The 18,427-nt window shown below is 45.2% G+C and overlaps 1 protein-coding gene across 9 annotated transcripts in view; it reads left to right on the plus strand.

The window, feature by feature from the left end:
* Window positions 1–1,235: 1,235 nt before the first annotated feature.
* The window catches only part of fryb (furry homolog b (Drosophila)), a 46,853-nt gene continuing 29,661 nt past the window's right edge, over window positions 1,236–18,427 (plus strand). For 5 of the 9 annotated variants that reach the window (XM_078106545.1, XM_078106546.1, XM_078106547.1 and 2 more), the window contains exons 1-4: window positions 6,529–7,519; window positions 16,963–17,156; window positions 17,916–17,969; window positions 18,157–18,296. In XM_078106545.1, the coding sequence (XP_077962671.1) occupies window positions 7,267–7,519; window positions 16,963–17,156; window positions 17,916–17,969; window positions 18,157–18,296 (641 nt within the window). In that variant the 5' untranslated portion in view covers window positions 6,529–7,266. Of the gene's footprint in view, window positions 1,438–6,528; window positions 7,520–11,971; window positions 12,122–14,987; window positions 15,862–16,962; window positions 17,157–17,915; window positions 17,970–18,156; window positions 18,297–18,427 lie in introns of those variants that run through there. The other 4 variants (XM_078106549.1, XM_078106553.1, XM_078106551.1 and 1 more) reach the window with 3 other exon arrangements.

An 18,427-nucleotide genomic window follows, 5' to 3' on the forward strand; every position in this document is an offset into this window, starting at 1 on the left:
GCTGCGCAATTCACTAATCCGTACATCAGGACTTTGTTCGGTTCGGATCTTTTGTCACTGGGCGACATCAGCTGGAATTACGTTTTATGTCTCTATTTATACTTTTTATACTGATAAACTGTATAATATACTTTTGTTTTTGCTGCCTTTTTACAGTTTGATTCAAGGACAATCAAGAACCAGATAATGGTAAAAGACAACCAGGACGTTATATAGGTGTGCTGATTTCTAAAGCAGTATGCCAAGGAGTGAAAATTACTCTCATGAAATAAGGACTATTGTTTCTGTGCAGGTTTATATTTGTTGTACAACATCTGGAGTCTGTCTTGTTGGTGTTTGTTATGTAACGTGTTTGTTAGAGGTTTGTTGGTGATTTTATGTTCATTTGCATCCACACAGATATCGCCCTTCGACTGGGTTAATAAAAGAAAAAAAAGAGACCAAACCTCAAGTACCTTAAAACATTTACCCCCTAAAAAAATGGAACAAGCTGACAAAGAAGACACCAGTATGCACACACACTTGCTCACTCACTCCCTCACACACACAGACACACACACACTCACGCACAAACAAAAACACGCAATACTCACGCTAAACGAACAATTCTGTTCTAAAATTATAAGTACCTGCACCCAATAGAGAGATGAAGCACTGACCCACTTCCCTGTTCTTCTTAAAAATGGTAGAGCTTTCATACTCCAAACTGAATGTAACATTTACCGTTGAGGACAGAAATCAGTTTCTTTCATTTTACATTATATTATGACTCAAAACTGCATTTCCCATGACCATGATCAAAACTTTATCATATAGTTGGTTGAGAATGAGCATGTATGCAATACGACAGATTCCTAATGCACAGATTTTTTTTCAGCAACCTTCTGTTAACTAATTGATTTGATACATTTGAATACTTTTGAAACATGGGTGGTGTAGAAAACCCCCACACGATAACACCAAGAAGGAGACTTACTCTATGAAGAACATGTTGATTTCACTCTATCGTCAAAGGGAAGCGGTCCATTTCGTCTCTTGCTCTTGTGCAGCAGCCTGTGGGAAACGCGTCTGTTCTCGTGTCTTTTTCTTTTTCTACAGCCCCTTCATCACTTCATTTGACTGCACCTGCGGTGCTCAGCATCCCGCCTTGGCAGGTGTTCTACCCTTGGACCTTGTTGCATCCTTAGCGACACGTCGATGGACACCGCCAACAGCCAATAGGAAACGTGCACAGTCTGCGCCTCGAGATCCTCGCCATCCAATTGGTTGCTAAGGGCGGGGCCCTGTCATCCCCAGCAGTAGTGCTGTCAGCCGGGGCAGCACGACTACCGGAGGAGAGAGACGAAACGGATTGATGAAAACAGGCCACTACATCACATAAACAAAGAACCAGTGCCAAGATATGGTCCCGTAGTTGCCACAGTCGACGCAGACAAGGTACAGTTGGGTTTAATGTCGTTTTAAAGCCGTGTCCGGTGCTGTTTTAATGGTGCTGTGTTGACTACAAAGGCAAACCGAGCAACGTCTCGCATAAACATCGATACAACGTTAACTATCACGGGGGGTCGAACTAGCTCGTAGGCTAACGGTACCGAGTTAGCTAACTACAGGCGTCGCTGGTGATGGTGTTCGACAGGCACTTTACGCGCAATTAAATGTGAGCAACCTATAATTAAACACCCTCCGCGTTTCCTTGGTAGGACTCACACGGCGAACAAAGCCGCGTCGCTTCGTGGGGCGGACGAGCCGGGCAACAGTCTTCGTGTTGGTCCGAGGCGGCGGTTGTAAAAGACACACTTGGTGTGCAACGGTGGTGGGAGATAATGCTAACATGCGCCACCGTGCTGACTTATGACGTTAGCTTACGACCCAGCCGGTGTCACCATTGCCGGGGGTGGCTAACGCACACGCACCGTGGGCTTTAGTAAACACGGTACACGACATCTCGTGGTGTGTCAATGCATTATTCTCCCCCTCCTCCCCCTCCTCATTGTGGAAATGAAAAGCTAGTTTTTTGAATTAACGGAGAGGCTTCAGTGAATATTTACATCATTTTACGTCATGTATTATTCACGTGCACTCCTCTATACAGCTCTATTCCGAGCTGTTTAATTTCTTGGTATTGCACGTATATTGAATATATATATATATATATATATATATATATATATATATATATATATATATTTAAAAAAATGAATTGCATATATATATATATATTTTTTTTTATTGGGTTGATATTGTGCCGCTCTGGAAAGATATACACCACTGACTTTCCAGTGAAGTTAATTATCATGGTTTATCACACCTCTTTCCTTTGCTTAATTTTTTAATTTTCGTCTATTCATGCCCCCATTTTAAGTCAATTATTCCTTCATTATTCACCCCCTCCCTCCCTTCCTAGCCCAGTCATCTCCCTCTCCATCTCCCCAGCTGTTTGGCACTGCTGGTCAGTTAAGGCGACCCAGTTTGCTCCATTGTTCTGTGTCTGGACTGAGTGACACACACACACACACACACACACACACACACTCACAGAGCATGTGTCACCGCGCTTCCCCTCACTCCCATATGGGGTTCTCTATTTTTTGCCCCCATCTTCCAGTTGACGTACTCCCTTGATGTGTTATCGTGAAGTTGTCTCTGGTTGTTTTAAGCAGTGAAGCAAGAATTCAGGGGAGCCACATAAAGGGTTTCAGAGAATGTGAGGATTCTCCATTGACTTAGATGTAGTCATCTTTTCTAATCACAATATTCATATAAAACAAATAGTTAGGAAAATGATTGAAAAAATATTAGATTTACCGATGGATTCTTTCCTCTTTCAGAGACCACGTTGACACAAATCACTAGATTCATTTCCATACTCAAATGTCATATTTGATATGACACCCTGTTTTGGAAGTTAAATCATGATGGTACAGTGCGGTTGCAGCAGTGACAGTCTTGTTGTCCACGGTTGTAAACCCTGTGAACTACGAGCAAGAAACCGAACAGAAACTGTGTTAGTCCACCCTCGCTGCCCACTGAAGCATGGTCTCAGAGGATGAACTCTCTTTGGTTCCCATAGATACCTGCCGGCACCTCACTCCCACTGGCTTGCATAACCCGGTCCACGCATAAACAGAGACGTCGGTGCACACTGGCATTCCTCGGCACCACACTCCCTTTCTGGCTTTGTCTCGGGTGCTTTTGGAGAAGCGATAGGGGCTTTATTTTATTGTCAAACTCATTTCCACAATTTTGCTAATAGAATAGCTCTTATCAGATAATAATAGGTAATCAATAATCAGATGAGCCTGGTTGAGTCATGTGTTGACGTAACTATCTAGACGTCTGGTTGAGAATGAATTAATTTGACTTGTGTGTCTTGGGGTGTTTGATTTAGGATGTGATTTTAGGACTTCCCATAATTAGTCGGGGAATGTTGTTTTACTGATATTAGCTTTGACGGCACTGAGGCTGTTAGTGGAAGCATTAATCTGCAAATTACAGACCCCAGAGATCTTCTTCACATATCACTCTCTCTCTATATGTAGAGCCCCTTCGCCTTTTTGTATATCAATATCCACAGGCTGCAGGGCATAGTGTTTGCATGTGGACTTATCATGGGCTAATATAGGTGAATGAATCATTTAATGAATAATTTAACGTGGGACTGCACAAATGTGACGAGTTGCATGAGCTGAATTATTATACATCTAATGAACTAAAGGGGGCACCATAGTAGAGCCGATGTGGGCCTGACTATGACTATGATGATAGTTAGCAGTTGTACTCGGCTACAACTTGTGGTACTTGGTACATTTCATTCCATGAGACGACACCTGTGAAATACCCAAAATATGTTCAGTTAATTTTAGTTTAGATTATCTTTATGACCTTATGCCCAAGCTCGGTTCCAAGAGGTCTACGGTCTTCATCAGTTGGTTCAGAGCTTCAAGTGAAAATGAAAGCCCACAACTGCCCTGATAGCAGCTAACAACCAGCAGCCTCAGGCTCAACACCTGTCAAGAGGAAAGTTGCAAAATCAGTTTCCAAACAACCAGCGCAAAAGTGAAAGTATAACTTTCTAGTTGTGGGAACCCTGAGCGCACTTGTCAGTTGATAGTGCGCAGATAATATTCAGAATTTTAAAAACACTTGTTACTTATATGCTATCAATATCTCCCATTAAAAGTAGGCTCTGTGGGGGCGTTTGTGAGCGAGATGGGGAGTGAGACGCACATTTCTGTGCTCCTGCCAACTGCAGCTCCTACTACACAAATACCTGAATAAAAGCTTGCTCAACATAAATGCGTTAGCAGCTAATACTCTCGTCACAGGCTTTATAAAGTGGTCAGATGTGGCACTGATTTAGGACACGCTTTTTGGAGAATGCTTACTGGCTCATCTTGTAACCCAGATGTAAACCGTAAACACAGTTGGGAACTTCTTAGATTTATTAACAGGTAATTTTAAACACAAACTAAGGCTTAATATCAAGTGAATCAAAAGCACATCTCTCGCGGCCTGCTTTTTGACTTAAAACATTCCTGCGAGAACGAGGTAATGGTTTCATATTTCTGTCCGATTGGCACTGCTGTGTCTTTGTCAAGTCAACCTCTTCCTCGTTCCGTCTCCACAGACAAAAACACGGAGACCATCAGATATGATAAAACTGTGAGGATGTGAGGGACAGTCTGGGTTTGGATGAAGTACTGAGTAAAAGGGCATAGACAAAGAAAGGAGTATGTGAAGGGATTGGGCGCTGCGGCAGCGGACAAATTATAGTTATTAAGACACTTTTGCTGTTCATCCAGATTCTTAGCCCGTGGTGTGTGTGTGTGTGTGTGTGTCTGTTTGGGTGTGTTTGTTGTCCCAGCCACCCAGAGCATGTCTGTACAGCTACTAAAAGGCATCTCCTAACTCAAGTTCAGGCTGATTTATGTGCAACATCGACATACTTACTTTAGAAATTGAATCTTTATGATTATGAGTGGTGTGAGAATTGACCTTGCGGGAATTTTTGGGGGTATACAAAATAATATTTTTTATTCACCTTATTGTGTTGGACAGATTATGATATGTGTTGTTTGTCATCAATGCACCTTGTGTATCAAACGAGCGACGAATGGCCGTTGCTTCTGTCTCGTGTCTCTACCGTCATCACCCCCTCCTTCCTCCCAGCGGCCTGCTTCATGTTTGCCAACACATTCCTGAAGTTGATTGGGTAACCTTTGTGTTTTTCTTTCACCGGTCGGTCGCAGGGGTTGTCAGTTAATGAAAGGAAGAAAACAAAAAGAAGCAACCTCCTGTTTGTGGGTAAGAGCGAGTGCGTCTGCCTCAATACTTGCTGTGTGACTTCCTCGAGGGACGGCCCGCCTCTCCAACTGACTTTGGCACATTGTCCCCCCCCCCCAGCCCTCGAGCTCGTTGGCCATCCTTTAACTATACCCGGGCCAGGTGGATGCCGGAGAAGTTGTTAAAAATGTCCCTGAAGAAATCTCACTTAAAAAGGTATATTTTAATAAAGATAGGAGGAAGTTATCTGCCATTTAAATAACAAAAAGTTTTATGTGCATCAACTTGTTTTCCAAAAAATACGGAGAACAGTTTTAAGACAGATGTTTTCTAAGATAATCTACACCGTCGCTCATTCGTTGTGTTTATTCAAACGTGCGTGGTGGTGGAAAGATTTGTTTTTTTCCAATCCTCACTCTCTCTCACACACACACACACACACACACACACACACACACACACACACACACACACACACATACAAGCTTTGGGGCAAGGCGATGATGTCATGACAATAGTGTCATAAACAGCAGGAAGTCCCCTCAGGGTAGGTGTCTCTTGAGAGATACTAACTAGCCTACCTGCAGAGAAAGAGAGCGTACGATTCGGGATGAACACAATTGTGACGATTGTTTGACTTTATTCACCTTTATTCACCTTATGACCGGCTCAGTGCCTCCAGTGAGTGTTAAAAGGCTTTCTCTTCCCTTTTTGGGGAAAAAGAAGTGTGGAGGCAGAAGGTGCATGTGTTCTTGAGAGGGAATATTGGGCAGCATTACAGGACCACATGTAATTAGGGGCGGCCAGACCAAAACACAGCGGCGTACTTCCTCTAAGATGGTTTGTGTAGATAAGCCACAATGAGGTCATTTGGCTTTTGAAGTGTTTATTTGTCATAAAGAAAAACTTCTACGGTTTAACTTTGCGTGTATGTGTGTCTTCAACCTTTGTAAAACAGATGAGTATTTAAATATGTGGCCGCTTAAATATGTTTTTGAAATACATCTGCTAATCGAGACTTTTAACAGAACACTGCGTTCAGGATTCTTTGTTTTTGGCTTTGCCCTCCCCCCCTCCACCTCCCCACCTTCCGTAAAGGGGTGTGTCTGCCCCCTGTAATCCTACACCATTAACACATTGAGCTTACTGTAACTGGCTAAACAGCCTCGACCAGTGAGAGCAGAGACGCCACCGCCCACCTGTCCATGTGTTGGCTGTTTGAATCAAGCACAAGCATGCCGTGCTACACTTCTTCACTTTGAGCGAGCCCAGAAAGAAGCCGCTCCGTGGTTGCTGAGTGACAGGAGGGAGGTGGCTGGAAAACCCCAGAGAGAGAGAGAGTGAGAGAGACAGACAGAGAGAGAGAAAAAGTATAAAGAAGACGGTGATCGGGACCGGGGATAAGATAACCTCCCACATCACCCAATCAAGGTGCTGTTGTTGGAATTGGATCCCTTCCTTCTTCCTCACTTGACAGCGGAGACACACAGCTGGGTCGCAGAGCGGCGAGAGAGACCGGAGGGAGAGAGAGAGGAACAAGGAACCACGTTAGAGCCAAAAGAGAGCACAAGAGGATGATGGCTGGACTATTTTCTTTCGTTTCAAAGCAAGAGTGAGGGACTCCGGAGGGGAGAACGTGAACTCTCAGGAGGGACGTGTATCTGAAACAACAAAGCAGTGAGCTCACCGGCTCTGGATTGAATGAAGACAAGAACCCTTCTCCAGAAAAAAGGGGATACCTAAAGAAAAGGACAAAAAGTAGATAAAGAAAACAAAAGTGGAATTCCTTTGATTCTCCTTTTTCTTTAAAGAGTAGTTTTTCTGGAACTAAGCGACTCGTGTATGTTGTGTGGTTTTTTTGGGATTGCTAAGTCTACTATAGAAGCATCATGTAGAGCGTCTCCCAACGAGCTCTGAGGTGGGCAAGTTTTCGACAGGAAACAACAGAGGAGGGGAGGTCGAGCTCCTGTGGGTCGCGGAGACATGTCACTAGAAGACATGTCACTAAAAGACATGTCCCGAGAAGTCGCAAGGAGCACCGTGAGTCTCGGGGCCGTGAACGGCACTTCGGTCCACTGCAACTGCCACTCAGGTCTGGAGCCGGACATCCAGGGCCAGGATGGGGCCGTCATGAAGCGCATTGCCTCCTTGCCCGTGGACATGTTTGACCCCAGCGACTTTACCGGGAGGTTCACCAAGATCCAGTGGCCCAGAAAGAGGACCAGGATCATTGACCGTAAGTGCAAACCGTCAGGCATTGGTGTTTTTTGTGAAAACAACAAGGTGAGAAAACAATTTGCCTGCAGGAGTGTGTGACGCGGAACAGGTTGATTTTTGAATGTGAGCCGCCTTTGGTTGTTTTTGGTCTTTTTTTTTCGTGTGCTGGAAAAGGTGGAAAAGCTGGTCGGACATCAAGTTGAAAGAATGATCCTCGACTCCCACCCTACCCCCCAGCTGGAATGTGGGCTGGGCTTTTTACACAACCTGCGATGGTTCAGATCTCTTACTACCTGTCGCCTCGGCGAGATATCCTCCACTCTGTGCATTTAAGAACTCCACCTGACTAGTGTCATTGTACTGGTTTCTTTAGAGCCCGTGAAGAGTGATACCTTCTCTGTTTAGAGAGAAACGGCACGACACTTCTCCACTAATCGTCTTTATATGTAGAGTCGGAGGAGAAAAAAAGGACATGTTTCCCCTAGGTTTAAAACTTCAGGAGGGGTTGTAGTTGGGCAAACGGTTCGGCCGAGCGGGGAGCGTGAGGGGACGGGGGGGACTCTGAGTTGAAGGCCTCGTCAGGCCCAAATCATAATGTACATGTTATGCCATTGTGCAGAGTGAATCAAAGTTACAGTATTGATATAATCATCTTTTTAACCCTTAACTCTTAACTCATGGATGATCTGAAAATGAGGAGAGATACGTGCTGGTATGTTAGATAGCCTAGCGTTCTTTCAGCGCACCAACGGCACACGTTATCATCTACTCAACTATCTTAAAAGACCGGTCAAAAAACAACATGTTTTTTTTTAGATACCATCACCTGTAAAAAATATCCGTCAGAGTCAGATCCCTAGTAAGGTAGTAAGACAGCTATCTTACTGTTAAGAGTTTTCGAACACAGCCAGTACCTCCACTGTACAGTAGCCCATCTCCCGCTCATGTCAGCTCAGAATTGAGCTTTTCTCCAATGATAAGCTGTCAGTTTCTTAATGACTAGCAGCTTGTTTGTCTTATCGATAATATATTTAGCCCAGTAATATCATCAAAACTTACCTGAGTCGACCTGCTGTAGTGTGAGAAGTGGCCCAACTCGCGCTTTTTGATGGACCACGAAAGCTGTGAATAATCGGGGTGACTTTTGTGTGGACATTCATACATCCTACTCTCAGTGGTGTAAAGTCTGTGAGTCTACTGTATACAAATACATTTGGTATTAAAATGAACATGGCTTCAGTTTACCAAGTAATCAATTTGCTAGGTAATGACAGACACTCAAAAACAACAGAACGTTTTATGTTTACGTTTATGTTTCTGGCAGACCATGTTCCCAACCAGCTGCATCCAGGGTCCAGCTGAGCTAGGCGTGCATAGTCTTTTTCTCAACTACATTTAAGTTCCCTGTTATATGCTTTTGCAAAAAAACTTTTTTTTTTTAAATTCCCCACATTCGTCAGGAAAATTTCCGCCCCTTTGCAAACCTAGTCTGGAGTGAGGTGATTCCTGTGAAACAAAATACCACATGTACAAACCTGTTTCAGGAGAAATGCACTTCTCAATTAATGAGCACGTCAATCATTAAATTCAAAGTGTCGACACACATGGATGCAACAGGCTTCTATGCTGTGATAATGTGTGGCTTAGATGCTGGAGAGACAGGTATGCCTGGCATGAAAACTGCTGACGCACACACACACACACATTCTGCACTAGATTTATCTATTTGGTCAGCCCAGCTGTGTCAAGGAGACACCACTGTGTGAACTGTGACCCTCAAACAGTCCCTCTGTGGCTGCGTGGCTCTGCTTCATTGTGATGGACCAGTTAACACGCACAAGCACATGGCATAAGAGTTCACTGAATGCGTACGTGTGTGCATGCATGCATGTATGTGTGTGTGTGTGTGTGTGTTTGGAAAAGTAACATTCAAACAGCTGGCATGCCCAGGCCCCTGCTCAGAATGTGAGGAATCCTAGGACCTCCACTAGGGGGTGTGTGTGTGTGTGTGTGTGTGTGTGTTTGTGTGGGGTGTATCTGCAACCCTTATGAATGGGTGTCGCTCTGTGGCAGTTCTGTCCCTCTCCCCATTGTAGGGGCTGAGTTAGAATTGATAAGAAGATGAACAAAAATCTAATGCTCACACACATTCGTCTCTGTTCCATTTCTCTTGAATCCTGGGAGAACTGTTGCTCTCCTCCGCGGCCCCCCCAAACAACTTGTGTCATCGCGTAGCGTTTGCCCACGCATAACATGAAACCTCCCACAGCCTTTTTACCCAAAAAGGGAGGAACGGGGTCAACAAACAGCAACCCTTGGACGTGTTCATACTTTCTCGTGAGCATGAAGAGATGACACAGAAGACGAAATAATGTTTAACAACCGCCTTTGAGTTTAGCTGCGTGCTGCACACAGCAGGAGAACGTTTTTTTTATCAAAAGTCCAATCTGCCTCACTTTTTTGCAACGTTAAACGCGTTCAAATGATACTCATTAAGTCAGCACGAAGGCCTTCTCTATATTCCTCCTCCTCTGGGATTAGAGCGTAATTGTCTGTTAATGTGAACCAGGCCATCCTGTGCTCTGTGGCGTTCCCGCGAGCCTCCGCTGCCTCGCGTGATACCACGTAGTACCCCCCCTCCTCACCCGCTGTCCTGTGGCACTTCCGCAGTTGGTCCGGGGAATTGCACAATGACCCTAATTATCCACTTGTGCTTCCACAACCCTAACCCGCCAACCGGGGCGTCACTGTCACAATGGCCGCCATGCCTTATCGGTTCGAGGAGAAGGGAAAGCATTTCATTTTTTCACTCCACGTTGTCATAACTGTGAGCAGCAATGCTGGAGCTCTATGAATGCATTGGAATGGTAGGTCAATATTAGCTGCAAGCAAAGGACGGGTGACTGTTGGGAGTTTTGGCCGGCGTAATTAGCGAAGGAGGTGAGTGACCAATTAAAAGTGGGTGCGGCGGTAAACTGGTTGAAATGGTCATTCCGAGACGTTTTATCAGGCAAGCCCGGTAGCTGCGTTGTTTACTCACTCAAATTTCCCAAGCCAAGATAAAAAAAAACATGTAACTACAAGAGCAGATGTTATCAATGATTTCTTAGGCTGCAACTATATTTGCAAAATCGCCCAGTGTCCAGAATCATTGCTGCTGAAGTGAGCACATGAGCAGGAATTGAATCGCCAATTCAGTTGATTTAGTGGAGCAGCTTGTAGAACGTTGTGTCGAAAATTGTCACAAAGAGTGTGTTGTTTCACGACCTGACAAATCATCACCTGCCTTTGGTTGGCAGGGTAAAACAAATGTGCTCTGGTTAGAGCTACACCCCTGAAAAACAAACAGCAGCCGATCCATCTCGTAGTTCTGTGAGAGTCAGAAACAGCAGAAAACAGTTTTTTATTTGTAACGCAGTGGAGGAGTTGTCCACTCCCTCACACTGTTTCCCCGCACAACCTCCCAAAAGCCTTTCCTCTACCACTCAGACAACATAAAATGAGGCTAACTAGTAAACAAGTGCAAGCTATTAATTGCCATGGGAGTATGTTGGTCACAGTTGTTCATTGTGTGTTATTATTTACACACGCATGAATATGGTACCTGATGTTTCATATTAGAACTCCTGCGTCAAACCAAAATAAAAACCCAGTGGATGGGGGTCATGTCAACACAAGCCCTCTCCATCTCCCTCCATCCCCACTTGAAATTAATTTATTATTGGGCATCATATAGGGAACAAGGACTTATTTTGTACACAGGAATCACAAAAAAAATATGATGTTTGAGAGAGCATCAGTTAAATAAAAAAACTAAAGACAATTCATCGTGCATTGCGCTGTGGGACAAAAGTGTCTAAAATATATATTCAGACCTCGGTGAGAATATACTGTACCTGCAGCACGAATTCATTAAGCCCCTTATTATTGTTCCTGACTACTGGTTGGTACTGACTGCCAATCAGTGCTGCTCTAGCCTCATTGGTCCACACTAATTGTGAGTCAGAACAGAACCAAAGTGATTGGGAAACATTTGATGTCCGTCCTTTTTATTTCTATAATCTTGACTTCATTATCCGTCCTTCCACTGTCTGCTCAGTGTCCTTCCCTCCGTACAGCGGCATCTACCGTATGTTATTGCATCCCTCCCTCCCTCCCTGTTTTTCTCTCTCTCTCTTGTTTCTTCCTCTCAGAGGATTGGCTGTTGGCGTCTACCAACATCTGTGTATCACTGTCCTGAGAGAGCAAAACAGAGAGGGGATGGGGAGCGTTAGCCAGCAAGATAGCAACGCAAAGCGCAGACGAGGCTGATTGCCTTTTTTTTTGCCTCATTCTCTTTGACACACACACACACGGTTTTGTGCACATGCGCACACACAGAGTGGGACGCACTCGACAGCAGAGAGACGCAACATCCGCATCGCCGGCTGTGCCCACCCGCATCCCTCTCTCTCTCTCTCTCCCAGCCCCTTCTCTCCCTTCCGTGGCATCCTGCCGTCCTGTCCTCCCTCGGCTGTCTGTCACCGTGGCGACACAGCCTCCGCGGCCATGGCGACCAGCCAGCAGGATTCGGGCTTCTTTGACATCAGCATCAAGTCTCTGCTCAAGTCCTTGGGAGGGAGTGAGTACAGCAAACCACATCGCAGTCACTGACGCTGGCGCGATCAGACCAGAGCACTGACTACGCATGTTTGGGTTTTGTTAATCTGTGTTGCAGGCGGCATGCAGCATGATCCACCCTGTCAATATCTGGCAATGTTACGTAATGGAATAATAGAAGACGGAGGGTTGAGCGAGAGTAAACAGCCCCCCTGGTTTAGTTGAGAGTAAATCTGGCGGTTTTGTCTGTACAGCATTTTTATTCAAACAGTCTCTGACTTTCTTCAATCTCCGTGCCTCGGCATCAAAAGTGAAACACGCAGACTGTGTTGACATTCTGTCAACTATAATACAAGGGGCTCTCACAGTCATCTTAATCAGCTTCCCAGTCACTGAGCCATTGTTTACCAAACAGAAAGTATGGCTACCGTTTGGCACGCCGAGGCAGTCGGTGATCAATGCCCAACAGCAACATCATCTGCGTCCGTCGCCAACTGGACACGCTGTACTTTCCCCAATTTCAACTCCAGGCTCATGAACCTGCGACGTGACAGTAAGCAAAACGGCACCGCTGCTTTATTAATGGGACTCAATACAATCGGGACCATGCAGCCTGCAGTTTAGCCGCAACGTTTCTTGCTTGTGGTCATCGCCGTTTTTACACGTAGACCATGTAACGGAACACTGCTTTCACTTTAGCTTTCATCTCTCCACGTACACGTATGTGTGGGGTCCTTTGTTGTGGGATGCTTTGAAGTTATATTTCGAAATCGTCTTTGTGTCGCGTGTCATCAGCCTGCCTGCCCCATGTATGCGGGGGTAGCCGTTTAGCGGTGTGCTGAAGGTTACTGTCAGCAGGGGCTATGTTGGTGTGAGGATTACAGAGGAGTTGCAGGGGATGTGTTGATTTATCTCCCCCCGCATCCCTCCCGCGGCCATTTACGTGACATAAAAACAAAAAAAAACCTCAGGAACCATGACGAGATGGGGACGGACCGGTGAAGGACCTAATTTAGTCGCCTCGGTTGGCCCGCCCCCCCAAGGTCGTGAAGATGAACACGATCAGAAGGCTTTGCTTTGCACTTCCAGCAGGAGTCACGTACTTACTGAATGTAATTGCTAGATAAACAGCTGACCTCATCTAGTTGAACTTGTTCCATCTCATGCCAGCGGTACACTTGTCTGGGCCTGTATCAACTACCTCATCTCACACACACACACACACACACACACACACTTACACACACACACTGCAGACAAGCTAGCTGGTTAAAAGAACACAAAAGTAAACAAAAGGATCAACTCCTTTAAATTATGTTATGTAATTATATTTAATTTTCTGAAAGCCAATGGACCATCACCACAGGGTAGATGCCAGAATACATGAATCAAACAAGGACCTGTCACGTTTGGTTCTGTTCGGTCATGTCTGCGGCAGTCGTTGTGTTGGTGGTAATTGCCTGTTTTCTTTTTTTAAATGACTCATTGCACTGCGGACAAGCCGTACGAGCTGTACAGGATAGATTTGTCTTTTTATAAGCCAAGATGACTCGTTACGATGCTCACCGACCCAGGTCGACTTCCTGCGGTCTGGATTTCGACCTCTATGCCGATGACATGAGTTTGAAAGCCGTGGTCTTGTGTTGTCACACGCGCATGATGTCACATGAGTCATGACTCATCACTTCAGAATTCTTCTTTGTCGATATGACGTGATGGTAGAAGGTTAACCTGAATCTAGATATAAAGTACTAGTAAATAGTAACGAGGATTTACGACATCTATTGATCCTTGAATTTTTTGTGCCTCTGTTTATGCTGAATGGATGTCTTTTTGACATTTTGTTTAAGGTAATGTATGAAAAGAATCCTGTGATAAGTGGTAACAATTCTTGCAATACTGCAAGCAAGGCAACATATTTACATTTTTAAAATAATATTTAAGGGAAATTGTCATCTACAAAGAACATGTGGCGTATGCATAAAATCATAGTAAAATTGTGTTCACCTTTTTTTTAATGACATTAGTTGGATCGGCATCAACATTTATCACAGTCCTTTAACATCCACACTGCATCATAAAAACATAATATTGAGATATTCAAGTGCCTCTGTTATTTCACACTTCACTCTTGTCATTGCTGACAAAGAAAAGCATCAAACCTTCACATTTGAGAAGTAAGAACAAGTGAACATTTAGTTTTATTATCCGAATAGTTGCGGGTACATTTTATGTGCATCAATTAATCAACCGAACCATTTAGGTCCTCTACATCCTCCCCGTCTGCTTCACTCTCATCTTTCATTTTGGCATCCCGGGGCTATTAAATAAACCTTTCAGCATATGAAAATGTTACTAAAAAAAGGTCAAATTTTCATGACTAGAAGTGTTCAATTACTGCTGATTAATCTCTTGAAATGCTAAGTCATGCAATTGTTTACGAGGGTCCCGGGAAGTGCAACGGTGTGCTATATCGACCACTTTTATTGGAGACGTTACGTCCTCCTACTCGCATTTCTTCTCCCCAAGGCTCACACACAGACATGTATACATGTCTTAAATTCATGTCACATAGAAGCTTTACCGGATTATCTCTGTTTGGAGTCAACTTTATATTCTCTGAATTAGATCAGTGCCATTTACTTTCGGGTGTAATAAGATTACGGAGTTTTCCTGATCTGCCACTGTCTGCCTGGGAAAATTGTTGCTTACATGTGGGTCTTTCGCAAGTGTGCCGGCGTCAGTGTTTGTGTGTGTGTGTGTGTGTGTGTCTGTGTGCGGAGTGTGTGAGTGGCGGTCAGTGGGAGTGGTGGGTATGTAAGAGAGTGACCTCCAGTGGTCTAAATATAGCGCCTCCCTCCTCCCCTCGCCTCTCTCTCTCTCGGGGCAGTGTTGAAATTCCAACGCAACTCTTCTGGTCAGATCTCCACAAGCAGACTTTACTTGACTGCCACTGACAACCAAAAGGGCAGCCGCCTCAACCCTCGCAAAGAAGCGCTTTGTTTCAACGCAACTTCTCCAATGCGCGGGCTCCCGTGGTGGAGGGGGAGCTGTCGCGCCGCGCCGTGACAGCGGGCCGGAGCCGCAGCAGAAGCCAAAGTTGAAACCGATAGTTAGTCTCGTGTAGTTCTGGAGCATGGGGCCCTACGCAGCCTCGGATCTACCGCCGGAGCAGCGCACTGGAACATATCTCTTTCCCCTTTGGTAGAGTTCACTCATGACGGTGTTGGTCGTCTCTTCTGCTATTTTGAGGAGACAGGTCAGCGTCTCCTGTCTCCGCCGCGGTTGAGACACTTGGACGCACGAAGGCCGTTGAGTCGTCTCCACCCGCAGCGGTTTCAGGCCGGCGATGGCTCCCTGGGGTCTGCGGATGTTTCCCTCGGATTGAACGTGGGATACGGCTCGCTTTACCTGTCTGTCAGCTTTCTGGAGGATGGAGCTCCACACGTTCAGCTTTGGTTAAAGCTGCCATGGACAAATAGTTGGATGTTAAAGGCAACCTTCTCCTGTGGCTGCTGATTGGTCCGCAAGGAATTCTGTCTATTTGTCCGTCGTTGGAGCTTTATTTTACACCTTGTAGACGCAGCTACACCTCCACAACTCCCCACATCCTCTGGTGTCCCTCCTCCATCCCTCCGTTCCAGCCCATTTTACCCACGTCTACCCGCCGTACCATTGTTCCTCGCCGTCTGGCTGCCCGCACCATGGAAGTGCCAACTAGATGGAGCAGGGCTAGTGTCATCAGCTTCATCAAGGGCCTCGGTAAGCACGCAGGGGGTGCGTGCGTTCCAAGTGCACGCACGCACAGTGTTGCCTCGTTCGAGCGCTCGGCTTTCATACAAACAAGCCACTGTCCATGAGGCCCCCGGGGCCCGTTCTGCCCCGGAATCAGTGTTTACATTTCACCTCTCCACCGAGGTTGGGTCACGCGGTCATGAAAGGTCAGTTTGACCTGACACTGTTCACACACACGATACGCGGAAATGCTCAGGGGAATTATTGCTTTTTTTTAACCTTTTTGGAAAGTTTTTTATGCACATTGTTCCTTTCAGCATGTTCAGGGAATTTAATACTCAAACCCTCTTCAGTCATACAAGTAACCTTTTGAGTTTGTTTCTTTGGTAAACCACATTGGTTGACGTATGATAGATTTCCATACAAGTTGCACAATATCCACGAAGTTATTGCTTAAGTCCCCGAACTTTAACATAACAGACGCCATTTCTTAGAGTGAGGAGTTTGTTTTATTTTAAGGGCAAGCCAGTATTCCTAGAGACTCCTGACATGAAGTGCCCTGTTCATCCTAATGTCTCTCAGTCAAATCCCCGCGAGAATTCAGCCCTTCCCTATTTATCTTCCCCATGTGCCCAGGCTCCATAATGATGATGGAATCAGAGGGGAGGAATGAAAACATGACCTGCCCAGCACGTGTTTTTGTCTGTGTGTGTGTGTGTGTGTGTGTGTGTGTGTGTGTGTGTGTGTGTGTGTGTGTGTGCGCGTGTGTATATGTATATGTGTGCCTGGAGAGTGTTGCCTGTCAAGCTTGGACACACATTCGAAACAAACGAGTAATAACAAAGGAGTTTTACTTCACAATAATAAATGAAGAATAGATTTTCAAGGAGTGAGGTTTAGTAGGACGGGAGGCCGGAGAATGAGCAGGAGGTCTCAGCAGAGTCTTTGTATTGCAGCAATTTGAGCTGCAGAAGTGGTTGTGATGCCCAGATCACGGTTCTGCTCGGACCGACATGATATATATTAGGGTTGTCAATAGATTTTTGAAAAATAACAAATTAATCACACATTTTTTTGGAAAGACTTGAAAATTCTGCCTCGGCTGACTGACCTGTTCTGACTCCCCAGCCTCTCCAGTGGAACAGAAGCCGCCCCTCCCGCCAGTCAGTGGAACCTTGGGAGATAGGAAGGGTCCTGTCGTCATGGCGCCCGTCAACGTGGACCCTGAGAGCAAGCCGGGCGAGTTCGTCCTAAAAAGCTTGTTTGCCAACTTCACCTTGCTCTCCGAACGCAAGATTCGCATCATCATGGCCGAACCGCTGGTGAGTGACTTTCCGACCGTATCTTATTCTGTTTTGTCTCGGCGTCTCGTCCAGTGTCTCTCAGGTTGCTGCATCATTTAGGTGTCCATTTCATCTGATTGGGTCATCCAGAGCCCCTATATGTAGACTCTTCGTCAGTGGAAGGGAGGCCTGCAATGCGCCTCGGAGCTAAATAGTATATATATATATATATATATATATAGACCCTACCTCTTACTCAAAGTGGTGTAAGAGGTAGGGTGCAAAGCTTTTACAGTATGTTAAGGGCGCTTAGTGCTGAACACCTGATATGTTTCATGAAAGGAACATAACAAGGGCGGTGTCTAAGCAGCATGTTTGATATTTAGTAGGGGATTCTGTCCAGTCTGGCTTGTTTTAGGCCCTTAGCTGATAATCACATTTATATTTAGCACCAACACAGCGTCTCAAGTGTCTTCAATATTTTGAAGTTATACTTTAAAAGAAAAGAAAAAGTATGACATGGCACTAAATGGGTTTCATATATTATTTCATAAAGAAAATGTGGATTTTTTCCCAAAAAGGAAATCAATTACGTGTTGTTTTGTATGTACTAATACCCTTAAATAAAGCAAAAGTATTTCTTATCATATCCCTCGCTTGGTATACTGTCAAATTCTCAATTAGCAAAACGTTCGATATTTTCAGCTCTAGTTGTGATTACAAAGTTTCATAGCAAAATGTTTACCTGTTCTCATCTCCTTGGACATGTTTCCCCTTCTCTCCATTCTTATGTCGCAGGAGAAGCCACTTAACAAGTCTCTGCAGAGGGGAGAGGACCCACAGTTCGACCAGGTTTGTGTTGCTGATATGGACACATTTTACTCGCCACAGAATTGTTTTATTTTGGAAGTGGGATTAACTGCTCTCTCTCTCTCTCTCTCTCTCTCTCTCTCTCTCTCTCTCTCTCTCTCTCTCTCTCTCTCTCTCGCTCTCTCTTCTTTGCTCACCTTCACATGGCCCACTCCTTCGTTCGGTGCAGTTCATCAGCAGTATGAGTTCTCTAGCAGAGTACTGCCTGCCGTCCATCCTGAGGACTCTGTTTGACTGGTACAAGAGGCAGAACGGTCTGGAGGACGAGTCCCACGAGTATCGACCCAGGGCCAACACAAAATCGAAGAAGTGAGAGGACACAAACGGCACATGCCCTCGAGTTACATTTCATTCGGAGTAGATTCGGAGGTCTCAATTACAGAAACAAATAATACATCGTGAAGCTTAAAGCTAAAACACAACAAACTACCATGTCAGAC

The sequence above is a fragment of the Gasterosteus aculeatus genome, chromosome 7 (assembly GCF_964276395.1).
Source record: "Gasterosteus aculeatus chromosome 7, fGasAcu3.hap1.1, whole genome shotgun sequence".
NCBI lineage: Eukaryota > Metazoa > Chordata > Actinopteri > Perciformes > Gasterosteidae > Gasterosteus > Gasterosteus aculeatus.